The sequence below is a fragment of the Mustela lutreola genome, chromosome 4 (assembly GCF_030435805.1).
Source record: "Mustela lutreola isolate mMusLut2 chromosome 4, mMusLut2.pri, whole genome shotgun sequence".
Lineage (NCBI taxonomy): Eukaryota > Metazoa > Chordata > Mammalia > Carnivora > Mustelidae > Mustela > Mustela lutreola.
In genome coordinates, this window is record NC_081293.1 from 130,949,015 (window position 1) to 130,961,989 (window position 12,975).

The following is a 12,975-nucleotide window of genomic DNA, read 5'->3' on the forward strand; positions in this document are numbered from 1 at the left end:
CATGTTATAATGATCATCATGATCCAAAAGATTTACAAGTATCATCTGAGGGGCACCTGGGGGGCTCAGTGGGTTAAGCCTCTGCCTTCAGCTCAGGTCATGATCCCAGGGTCCTGGGATAGAGCCCTGCATCAGGCTCTCTGCTCAGCAGGGAGCCTGCTTCCCCCTCTCTCTCTGCCTGACTCTCTGCCTACTTGTGATCTCTCTCTGTCAAATAAATAAATAAAATCTTTTTAAAGTATCATCTAAATAATCAGAAGGATAAAATTGTGTCTGAAAGTTTTAAAACCTGTAACACAATAGTTTTTCTGTATCGTAGCTCTCTGGGAACTGGTAAACTAAACTGGCACAGGTGACAATTGCCTGTCAATGCATAGTCTGGCACTTTCCAGCTGCACTATTAATACTGAAACAACACAGGGAAAATTTTTTTAAATTACATGGATGTAGCAAAAATATCTATCTTTTAAAAGCCAAATTATCGGGGTACCTGGTGGCTCAGTCAGTGGGACATGCCAAGTCTTGATCTTGGGGTCATGAGCTCGAGCCACACTTTGGGCACAGAGCTTAATGAAAAAAAAAAAAAAAAAAAAAGCCAAATTATCTATATTTGCATTCGCACAATATACGTAGTATGTGTGTTGTTTATTAAAGACTTCTCGGTTTCTCAAAAAGTTAAACAGAATTATGCAAAGATCCAGCAACTCAGATGCCTGAGTGGCTCAGTTGGTTAAGTGTCCATCTCTTGATTTTGGCTGAAGTCATGATCATAGGGTAGTGAGATCGAGTCCTACATCGGGCTCCATGCTGGGCGTGGAGCCTGCTTAAGATTTCCTCCCCACACCCAGCCCCGCCACCCAACTCTCTTTCTCTTTAAGAAAAAAAAAAAGATATAGCAACTCAACTCCTAGGTATATACCCGAAAGAACTCAAAGCAGGGACTCAACAGATACTTGTACACTCATGTCCATTCACAATAGCCAAAAAAATGGAAGCAATTCACGGGTCTATCAACAGATGAATGGAGAAACAAAATGTGGTATATGCATACAACGGAATATTATTTCGCCATAAATAGGAATGAATATGTTAAGTGAAATAAGCCAGATGCATGGGACAAATATTATAGGATTCCACTTATATGAAATATCTAGAATAAGCAAATTCATACACAGAATATAGATTACAAGTTACCAGGAGCTAGGAGAGGAGGGGATAGGGCATTATTGCTTAATGGGCACAGTTTCTGTTTGGGGGCTGGAAAGTTTTGGAAATGGGGGTGGCGATGATTGCATATAATGAATGTAATTAATGCTGAACTGTACACACTTAAAAATGGTTAAAATAGCATTTCATTAGACATATTTTACCACAACATAATAAAACAAAGACTTCTTTGCCCTTCTAGCAAAAAGGAAAACAACATATTTATTACATGGCTGAAGAAACTAGAAATTTTACATGACATTTAAAACAACTGTGATGTAACATAAATTTGAACTCACTATATTTTCTCTAGGTTGTAGTTTTAGAGATCCTGGGATTTTAGGGGTAATTTCCACTGGAGTTATTCTGACTACTGCATGCATTTCTATATCTAGTCTCTTTCTCAGGTCATCTGGAATCTGAAATTTAAAAATAAATAAAAATATAAATATGTGCAAAACTTGCCTTAAAAAATAGTCCACAGCATACACATTGTTATTAACTTCTATGAATTCAGGTAAATTGATGGAAGTTGTCACGATTCATAAGAGTAACCAGATGGATATTCAGCCACTATTGTATCACAAACATTCCCATCTCCCCACTTCGTTTCTTTCTTCCCACATCCTCTTCGGAATGAGATGCATCAATCTGCCTCTCTCTCAAGTCAAGCCTGCTTGGGGACTGCCACTCCTCGGTGCCCATGGCTGCCAACCTCTCAAGTGCAGCGGTAAGCACGGACTCCTCACTGCCGTCTTACGTGGTCCCTAGGCCCCTACCTGGCACTTCTCCATGTCCTCACCACTTATTCAAGGAAAACAACGGTATCGCCACCAAATGGCAGAACCATTAACAGAAAAGAGAAGTGCTAACAAGTTCAGTGTTAGATGTTGAAGTGTAGTGCTGAAGATGCAGCAAGATCTCCTAAACTAGAAGTTTAGAGCTAACGGAAAATAATGGGCCCGAATTTTATGGCCCAGAATTTTAGAAAACGATGTAAACTAAAGAAATAAAAACTTTTTGTAAGTTGCCAGCACAGAGGTCAGAGGTGAAACTGGCAATAAAAGAAATCTACAAAGGAGACCCCCTTGCTCTCCTATTTTTCTTCCCTGTCCAAACAATTTCCTCCCTTTATCACCATGAGGTCTGCCTTCACAATGGCTCAGATTAAGAAACAAACAAAAGGGGCTGGCGACACGTTCCACATAAACTAGGCATTACTACCTGAGGCCAGGGTGGGAAGGTGGACACTGGTTGCCCTCCTCCCCTTCAGACCCAGTCAAAGAGCGGATTCCAGGAGGGTAAGCAGCTTCTGGCTACACTCCAAACCAGGTGCCTCCTCATGCTATGAGTCTCTCCTTAACTGGGTACTGCCCCAACACACAGCAAGTCCTGCCTTGGCTTTCGGGAACTGGGGAACAAACCTTCCGAGGTACTAAAGATGTGAGGCTTCGTAAGGCACTCCATGCTAAGTGTGAACTGGAGAGTCAGCCCACCTGGGTGTGACTCCTAGTTGTACTTACTGTGTGACCTCAGGCAAGCAATTTTGACCTCTCTGGGCCCGCATCTTATAGCTGTCCAAGTTTCCTTAACCAGGAAATACGCAACCTTCACCCGAACAAGGACTTTACCTTGCACTCAGAAATGGGTCCCTGCAGGGACTTTAGACACTCTTTCTTACTATACTGACTTTCACATTGTATATAAAACATTTTTCTAATTTGTAATTTGGAGAATTTCAAGCAATAGGAAATTGCTTTCTCCCTAATAGTACATTTTATACTAACCCAGACTTTCCCAAGATGAAGAGCTTCTACAGTTTTGGTGTATTTGGTGGCATTCTTCAATTCCTCAAGTCCATTCCAGACCACTCGCAGCACACAGGCCTTAGCCGCTTCCTGACTGCGGCCCGAGCTGATTGGTTTTTGATCTAGTGGTTCTAAGGTCTGCTTCTCTTTTTCAGGTGACAGGACATTTTGTTTGGTTTTACTTTGCTGTTGCTTTGGAGAAAATAGCTTAATTAGCTTTCCGTAGGTCACGGTAAAGCTGGGCTCCAAATCAAAATACTCCTGGTCCCATGGAAATACATGAATGGCACAGTGTCTGTGAAATTCCGAAGTTGCTGTCGTGTTACACACACTGGGAGGCTGCGATTTACACACTCTGAAAATGTTGTCTAGAGGAACGACTTTGGATTGCATAATTTTGAAAGCATTCATTTCAGTTAAACCCCAGGATAGCTCCGGCTTCTTCTCAGACCCAAAAGAAAAAATGCTTCCTATCATAGTCCATAAGCTTGGCATGGATGGGGAGTCAGCTGTCACCTCGGAATCCGTCTTACTAGACCCAGAGCCTGTCAATCCTTTTTGGTCTCCTCCATAATTATGAAACTTCCCATGTGCGTTATCTGCTTTTGAAAATGTATTCTCCTTGGCTTGGCGGTTCTTTGGCTGAATAAGGAGTTTAGTGTCAGTTTCCAGCCTTCCATAAGCAGCAGCTGGCATGAGTGCAACTGTGTGGAAAAGAAAGCTTCTTAGTACATGTTCACCTCTGCTATGAACTCGATGCTATGGTGTCGAACACAATGGAAAATGTAATAGCACCTACCAATTCGGATAAATACATAAGTTTGTTGATCAACCCAAACAGGAAAAACAGCTTTTGGAAAAACTATTCGAATCTGATCCAGAAGATGCAGTTCAAGGGAAGCAGCGTGCAGCTCCTACAACCAACAAACAGAAAGCTCTATTCACTTCACCTTTTGTCATTCCAGGTCTAGTAAGGAAATCATAATTCACTCTTCTAACTCGAACCAACTCAGACTATATAATGTAGCTCAGAAAAGAAAACTTTAAAGACACTGATGTTTTGCCTTCCACTTACGGAATGATTAAACCACAGGGATAAGAGGCACAGCATGGGAAATGTAGTCCATGGTATCAAAATGGCATTGTGTGGTGACAGGTGGCGGCTACACTTGGGAGCATGGCGTGACGTATGGTGAATCACTATGTTGTACACCTGAATCTAACGTAACACTGTGTGTCAACTAGACTTCCATACAAACCAACAACTATGCTGAAGTAGTTCAACGTTAAACTGGGCTAGTTCCCAATCTATTTTCTTTACCAGTATCTCCCAGTCATCGGCTGAGAGGGGTTCCACCTCAACTTGTTGACAAGATACCACACGGGAGCACAGCTTGAGAAACACCTGGAAAAAATGGAAAACGTGAAACTACTTTTAAAAGACTTTTCGTATCCCTAGGAAATGAGAAGTTCTTTTTAGGTAAGTAAGTAGGTGTGAGCGAGTGAATGAGTGAGCATGTGTGCCTCTATGTATTGTGTAGATCTCCACGGGACAAATAATTATTAAGCACTTATTCTTCGCTACGCCTTGATATACTCAACATTTAGGGAAAAAACTATCTCACAACTAATTCTAGGAAAAAGAAAATATATCCTAGCACAACATATGTTTTAAAAATTAAATTTAAAAATTAAAGATAAGGGGTGTCTGGGTGGCTCAATCCATTAAACATCTGCCGTTAGCTCAGGTCATAATCCCAGCATCCTGGGATCAAGCCCTGTATCTGGCTCCCTGCTCAGTGGGGAGCCTGCCTCTCCCTCTGCCTGCTGCTCCCCTAGCATGTGCTCTCACTCTCTCTTGTCAAATAAATAAATAAAATCTTTTATAAAATTTAAAGAATAATTATGGGGCGCCTGGGTGGCTCAGTGGATTAAAGCCTCTGCCTTCGGCTCAGGTCATGATCCCAGGGTCCTGGGATCGAGCCCCACATCGGGCTCTCTGCTCAGCAGGGATCCTGCTTCCCTTCCTCTCTCTCTGCCTGCCTCTCTGCCTACTTGTGATCTCTCTCTGTCAAATAAATAAATAAAATTTAAAAAAAAAATTTAAAGAATAATTAAAAGATTTAAAGATAAATGGGGTGCCTGGGTGGCTCAGTCAGTTAAACATCTGACTCCTGATTTCAACTCCAGTCTCAATCTCAGGGCTGTGAGTTCAGGCCCCATGTTGGGCTCGCCACTGGATGTGGCAACTACTTTAAAAAATAATAATAATAACTGGGTCGCCTGGGTGGCTCAGTGGGTTAGGCCTCTATCTTCGACTCAGGTTATGATCTCAGGGTCCTGGGATCAAGTCCTGCGTCGGGCTCTCTGCTCAGTGGGAAGCCTGCTTCCCCCTCTCTCTCTCTGCCTGCCTGACTAGTTGTGATCTCTCTGTCAAATAAATAAATAAAATCTTGGGCCACCTGGGTGGCTCAGTGGGTTAAAGCCTCTGCCTTCGACTCAGGTCATGATCCCAGGGTCCTGGGATCGAGCCCCACATCGGGCTCTCTGCTCAGTGGGGAGCCTGTTTCCTCCTCTCTCTCTCTGCCTACTTGTGATCTGTCAAATAAATAAATCTTTAATAAATAAATAAATAAAATCTTTAAAGATAATAAGTAACAAATAAATAAAGACAACCATTAACAAAAGAAAAATAATTTTAAAATGTAAGAAGATACAACAATGACATCAGGTCATGGCTAGATCTAATATATACATACTTTATTATTTCTAAAAGTTTTATGACTTAGTTTTATAACTAACCTCAAGCCATGGTGCTTCAAGAAAAGTAAGAAAAAAATGTAGAGATGGAGATCAGAGCCAATTACTTAAAAGTATCAACATTCACAGCTAAAAGTAAAGTAAAACCAATGTGTCCTCATTCCAGTCCAGGGACATATATGAAATGCTAGCGGGTCTCAAGAAGTTGGACTCTCCCACCTTACTTTCTTCCCACTTTCTATACGCATTTCTGAGGATGGAGGAGTAAAACCCAAAGCCACCAAGCATTACACGCGCCAGTGAAGCAGCCCTTCCTTCTCTGCTTCGTGGACTGGAGCTGAATTTCCCCAAAAGCCACTGTCCGTGAATCTTCCTTCAGCATCTCCCACAGGCTCTATATGAAAAGAGTGATTGTGGGAAAGCACAAAGCAGCTCCCGCCCACCACGAAGCTGGAATCCTGGGTGAGCCAGTCCACTTTGTTCATATTCTTTGGGAGACAGTGCCTTAGGCACAATACACAGAGGATCTGCAGGAAATCAGGTAAAAGTTCACTTTGAAGTAAAGAGGCATTAAAAACACGCAAGACAGGGACGCCTGGGTGGCTCAGTCAGTTAAGCCGCTGCCTTTGGCTCTCAGGTCATGATCCCAGGGTCCTGGGATTGACTTCCCTAGGGGGCTTCCTGCTCAGCGGGGAGCCTGCATCTCCCTCTGCCTACTCTGCCTGCCGCTCCCCCTGCTTGTGCTCTCCCTCCCTCTCTGACAAACTAAAAATCTTTGGAAAAAAAACACACATACACACAAGACTGTTTAGAGGCTAATGAAGACATCAAGGTTGGGAACAGGAAGCTGGTGTCTCTCACAGGGAAGGACTACATCCTCGAAGAGAGTAGAACTTTAACTTGCTATACAATCCTGGGCAAAATGTTCTATCTCCCTAGGTTTGTAGAGCAAAGCACCAAAGTTAGTGATATCTAGGGTCGCTGTGGTGCTGAACTTTTCAGATTCTACCAAAGATTTAGGGTAAGCAAAGGACTAATATGAGGCCTATGGATTTCTCATTAGTGGATTATTCTCCTTATCAAAAACACACATGAACAAAATTAGTCTGTGTTCAAAACAAGTTAAAAATATGTGACACTGTGGGATCCTGTTGTGGGAACTGGTAAGAGAATGCAGTTTAGCCCTGTTTATCAAAATTTTAAATGTACAGCCCCCAAGACTCTGCAGTGCAATGTGTAGTATTTTATTCCACATATGCATACAAAGATGTTCAATGTATATTGTGTAATACATATATAATATATAGTTTGTGGGGGGAGGGAAACTGCAGAAAATGTGTATGATCCGATTCTTTAAATCCTAAAGGTATACTGAGATCCCAGTGTTCTGAGGCTGGGATTAAAGAAAGAGAAAAACATTTTTTTTTTTTTTAAAGATTTTATTTATTTATTTGACAGGGATCACAAGTAGCAGAGAGGCAGGCAGAGAGGTGGGGGGAAGCAGGCTCCCTGCTGAGCAGAGAGCCTGATGCAGGGCTCAATCCCAGGACCCTGGGATCATGACCGGAGCTGAAGGCAGAGGCTTTAACCCACTGAGCTACCCAGGCACCCCAGAAAAACAATTTTTACTTTCAATTGTAAAATACTCGTAATGAATGTGTATTACTTATGCAGTTTAAAAAGGAATAAATTGGTGAATACAATTAAATGAAAACACAGAAGTCCTTTAGCTTTAGGGTTTATAACCTAAGCACATTAAATCCATAGTCAAGACAAAAATAGAAAAATAACAACTCTTTTGTTGGATAGTTTTTAAAATTAAGTATGACCCTGGAAGGCTAGAAGATTTGCCACAAACAAATTAAGTTCAATAACAATAAGTAGGGGCGTCTGGGTGGTTCAGTGGATTAAGCCTCTGCCTTCAGCTCAGGTCATGATCTGGGGGTCCTGGGATCGAGCCCCGCATCGGGCTCTCTGCTCAGGGGGAAGCCTACTTACCCCTCTCTCTGCCTGACTCTCTGCCTACTTGTGATCTCTCTCTCTCTGTCAAATAAATAAATAAATAAAATATTTTTAAAAAATAACAATAAGTAAAACTCATTAATTCATAAAGCAAAAATCATTACACACAAAATTAGAGAACTTGGAAAGTGAGTAATATACAACACAAAGTCAAGTAGGGAGCAGACTTAACAACAGTATATAGTTAACTTGAGTATGCTGGACTGCTTATAGCAGCACACAAGTTAGGTGTCATTTCGCCTCCTTAAAAAAGTCAATCTGAAAAAAAAATATTAATCTGAACTTTTTCTTCCCATTGCCATATTGTATGACATTAGGAGAAAGTCATTTGTACTTACCTGGTCCCCATTTGAGAGTCCAAGTTTCTGACCAACTTGTCTGTTAATTTCAGCCACATTTTCACCTTGATCACTAAAATGCCTACCTTCCACCCAACTCAAGAACGCAGGCTGGTGACCCCAGGCTACTTCTATAGCTTGATTCTATTTATTCAAGGAGAAAGAGGGTGGGGAGAAGAAATAAGAAAGGAGGGGTGAGAGTCTTTATGGGCTTTTATGGATTCACATAAAAAAAATAAACTATGATCGCAACCCACACATACAAAAAGAGTTCTACAGATAGGTGATAACTCTCTGTTGTGCACATTAGAGCATTTTAAAAAGCTATAATCATTTCTGATAAGCTGGTGATGCTATGGGTGAAACCAATACCTTTGTTCTCTTATGATGGCATTATAAATTCATTCAACCATTCCAAAATTCAAAATGGCACTAGGTAGCCAATGAATTTACCTAAACTTTGAGACATATATGTATTTGAGTACTTATTCTGGATTAATGATTCAAAGAAGAAGAAAACCACACCAGAACATATCTCTGCAGTATTTTCTGTAATAGCGAAACTTATGACTGTCTTAAATATCTATCAATGGTGAAATTATTCAATAAGCTACAAATTTACTATTTTAGTAGAGCATGAGTCAGTAAGTAGAAATATATCATGATCATTAAAACCTTAACTATTTGTTTATTAGAAGACAATAAATGTGCCTGGTAAAAGCACAAACGTTACAAAAAAATAATAATAATAAAAGAAGCTAGGTTCCTGTTCCCAGAGGTAATTATGGTTTATAGTTTCTTACGTACACTTCCAGAAATTTTATACTACACAGCTTCTTAAATAATTTTGAAAGTTTTACCACTATGGAATTCTAAGAACAAAAAAAATATGAAATGTGTTCCCATTAAGAACAATTTTATAAAATACATAAGTTTGTGGCTAAGCACTAAAAAACAATGTTTTCTATGATTAAAGAACTACAAACTCATTATTGAAACCTTAAAAAATATATAAACGTGGAAGGAAAAAAGGAATTTCTGGTATCCTCTCCACAAGACAACCACATGAACAATTTGGTCTATTTCTAGCTAATCTGTTTTCTTTGCAAAATTTTTTAAATAGTTGTATATTATAGTCAGGATTTGGTATCCTTTTCCCCACTTAACATCGTATCATCAGCACTTGTAAACATATATCATTTTTTCAATAAAAAGTAAAGACTTCATTAATCAAAACTTACCATCTCAGGAAGTTTTAGTATTATTAAAGTCATTTATTTATATCAAAATAAATTCAATTATTAAATTCATTCATTTACATCAAATTTTACTACCTCAAAACTTGTGATAGGCCACTTACTGTTTCTTTGAATAGGAAACTTTTAAAGGATGTTGGAGCCACTTCTGAAGCAATATAATGTACTTTAAATTAGCTATGTTATTAAAATGTTATTAAAATTTTGTATAGAAGAAAGTTATGATGTACCACTTAGTTGTGTAATTTTTCCCACAATTCAAAGAATAGGACAACTGCTCACAATGACAAGACCTTTCCACCAAGCACCGTGTGATAAAGTATACAGAGCCCTGGATTTGGAGTCAAATTCCAAATTACTGTCAGCTGTAATTGAGTCAGCTGAGGTTACAAGAGTGAAAATGACCAATCCCCACCAGGTGCTTTCCACACTTCTTTCATAAGAGTCTGTGGCATATAATCCAGATCACCTCCTATTTCACAAGAAGAAGCTTTCCAAACCAGAGATGTTCAATAAGGAAATCCAAAATACACCCTGAAATATCAAAGAGGCGGATTCTACCAACTCACTGGGCAAGGGGAAAATCAACTTCATCAAACAGGAAAAGTACTTCAATTACTCATTCCGTCAAAATGTAGCAACCAGCGCCATAGTCATAATATACATTCAGGTGGATTTGGTAAACCCTGCAGACTAATCGGAGTCCATTTGCACGTAAAACCTTGTCCACCTGAACCACAGAACCTCAGGTAAAAAGAAGAAACCAGCAGACTGGAGAGAAATGAGCCCGCTTCTCCAGTCAATCAGCAAATGACTGACCACGTGCTTTTGCCTATACCTGTGGTACCAGTATCACCTGGAGAGAACTTTCAGGTGAAATCATGGGTGGTCAGGCCTTAGAACTGGCCAGATCCAAGGCTTGGGTTCTCCCTTGCTAACACAAAAGAAATGACAAGTCCTTATCTGGCCATTTCTGGATGGCGATTTAGGTTTGTTTGTCTGCATCCAGGGTGGACGGGAATCCTTTCCCTCATTTCAGCAATCGCAGCAAGCACGGAGCCCAGTATCCAGACAAAATAACGGAGTTAAAGCAACAGTCCTCAACTGGGGGTGATTTCTGTTCCCCAGGAGACATCTGGCAACGTGTGGAGACACATGGAGACTTTTTTGGACTATCGCTACTGAAAAGGAGGTGTGCTACTGGCATCTAGTGGCTAAAGGTCAAAGATACTGTTAACTATTTCATAATACCAGCCACAGCCACCCACAACAAAAAATTATCCAGTCTAGAGCACCAAGGTTAAAAAATCCCGAGTTAGGGGCTCCTGCGTGGCTCAGTGGGTTAAGCCTCTGCTTTCAGCTCAGGTCATGGTCTCAGGATCCTGGGATCGAGCCCCACATCGGGCTCTCTGCTCAGTGGGGAGCCTGCTTTCCCCCCGCCCCCCGCCTGCCTCTCTGCTTATGATCTCTGTCAAATAAATAAATAAATAAATAAATCCCGAGTTAAAGCATCTACTATATATCCAGTCCTGAAATAGGGGCTTGGAGACAGGGGCCTGAGACACAGAGTACAAGCAAGATGTGTCACATAAACACAAAAGTGAAGTTTCGAAAAGGAGACAAATGTGAGCAACCGAGAATTTAAAAGCTCGGCGGAGGAGGTAAGATTATGCTCAGCTTTTGAAGGCATGAAATGAAGAAAAACGTTTTGGGGAGAAAGAATAGCAAGAGTAAGAGTACAGAAGTAGGAAGTTGCCGAGTTATGAAAGAAACAGTGAGAAGGCCGATGTGGATGCTGCATAGTACGTGAGAGACAAGAGGACGAATTACCTGGAAATGGTACCTGCCTAGGAGTGCTAGTTTCCTAACATGTGAAAGTACAGAAATGACCGAGATGTCCCAGGTCCCTTTCGCCATCAACATTGTGATTCAATAATAATAAGGCTCAGTTCTTGTGTATCCAAGTAGCCCAAAGATACATACATATTTTTAAATTACAGATGCCTAAAGCTCACTCCCCAGGATTCTGATCCAAGAAGTCTGAGGAAGGACCAGAACACTGGTATTTTGAAAAACTTAAAGGTAAATCTGACACAGGCCAGGAAACTATTCTTCTGACCCTCTTCCCATTATAGCATTGAGGGCATTATGTCCTCTATGCTTCAGCCCAAATAAAGTAATTCAGCACATTAACTGCCAACTTATGATTCCCTGCTTTAACAATTACCTATGCCCTCTAAGCCAATAATTCTAGGGTAAAAAATATCTAGAAAAACGGTTCCGGAAAAGTAAAGTGGAAAGGTAGGATACTTAAAATTACTGTAAATTCTTAAATATTTCCTGCATGATTAGCCAGTAGTGGGTACTATGCATCCAGGATTTCAAATATTCTGTCCCTTTGCCAGCATAAGCATATGAAATTCATAAGACTATATGCCTCTATTTCTAGTAAGAAAATGAGGATGTTGTACCCCCTTTAATTAACAATTAAAAGGGTAACTGACCGGAGAGGTTCAAATAATCCTACCTATGTACTTCCAAATATGCATAATTCTACTGCCTATTTCTGGCACACCTCAGAACTGTTCCGAGCATCGGCGACACAGGGAAGAACCTTATTTTATTAAACTACCCCGCGCACGGGACACGGTGCTCAGTTCCTGTTAACATACCCTGTTAACCTACAGGGACTCTGCAAGCCAAATCTGGCCCTCCCTCTGGAGGCCGGGACCGCAGCCATGCAGGCACCTGAAAATCACTAGCAAGAAAAACATTTTTTTTTTAAATAAAAATAAAAATTAGCGACTTCCAGAAGCTTTTCCAAACTGGAGACATATTTCTGAATGCAGACGTAAATATCAGGATGTTTTAAAAGCCCAGTCTCACCAAGTGAAAACACCTGAAACAGGGCACGTTAAAGGCCCAGGGCTGCACTAGACGTGGTATGGGCTGCAGAACCTGCCCTCCCCGGCCTTGCCCTCGAGGGGCCCTCAGTCTGTCCTCTGAACGGCTCGGTGGCGACTAAAGGCAGCCCGTGCCACCCAGCCCGGGCAGGCTTGAGGGCCACCGCGTCCCTAAAAGGTCTTGGCCCAGTCCGACCCCAGGCAGCCAACCGGGTGTCGCGAGTCTGGGTTGCGAGCCGCCGTCCAGGGCTGGCGCGTTACCTGTAGCAGGTGCATCTGGGCCACGAGGCGCCGGGGCAAGTGGAGGAAGCAGTCGCGGGCGTTGGTGAAGACTACAGTCACCGCTACCCCACCACCCTCTGCACCCGCTAGGCGATCGGTGCCCCACATCGTAGACAAGCGAGGATCACGCCCCAGCCGTCCACTTAAGCAGACGCTGGCCACTGAGCAGACCGAGGGCGTCGGAGCCAGAGAAGATCGATCGACCCCGCCCCCTGCGGCCACGCCCCTCTCGCCGCGCGCGCGGGGACGAGGAGGGACAGGCAAAGGGCTCGAGCTCTCCGCGGTCTCTCCGCCAGGCCGCTGGAGGGCGGCACCTCGTTCGCCGAAGTCTCACTCACAGGAAACGATGCCAGACGCTGTCGATTCTCCAGCCAGTCCTGGCACGCCTTGACCCATCTTC

The 12,975-nt window shown here is 42.1% G+C and overlaps 1 protein-coding gene across 4 annotated transcripts in view; it reads right to left on the reverse strand.

The window, feature by feature from the left end:
• PEX1 (peroxisomal biogenesis factor 1) overlaps positions 1–12,750 on the reverse strand; it is a 53,007-nt gene extending 40,257 nt beyond the window's left edge. For 2 of the 4 annotated variants that reach the window (XR_009352829.1, XR_009352830.1), the window contains exons 1-6: positions 12,555–12,750; positions 8,135–8,278; positions 4,336–4,419; positions 3,814–3,928; positions 2,994–3,718; positions 1,506–1,625 (exon numbers count right to left, since the gene is read on the reverse strand). Coding sequence is in view for 2 of the 4 variants with exons in the window: in XM_059171102.1 (XP_059027085.1) it covers positions 1,506–1,625; positions 2,994–3,718; positions 3,814–3,928; positions 4,336–4,419; positions 8,135–8,278; positions 12,555–12,683 (1,317 nt within the window). In the remaining 2 variants the exon portion in view is untranslated. The remainder of the gene's footprint in view (positions 1–1,505; positions 1,626–2,993; positions 3,719–3,813; positions 3,929–4,335; positions 4,420–8,134; positions 8,279–12,554) is intronic. The other 2 variants (XM_059171102.1, XM_059171101.1) reach the window with 2 other exon arrangements.
• Between the last annotated feature and the right edge of the window lie 225 nt (positions 12,751–12,975).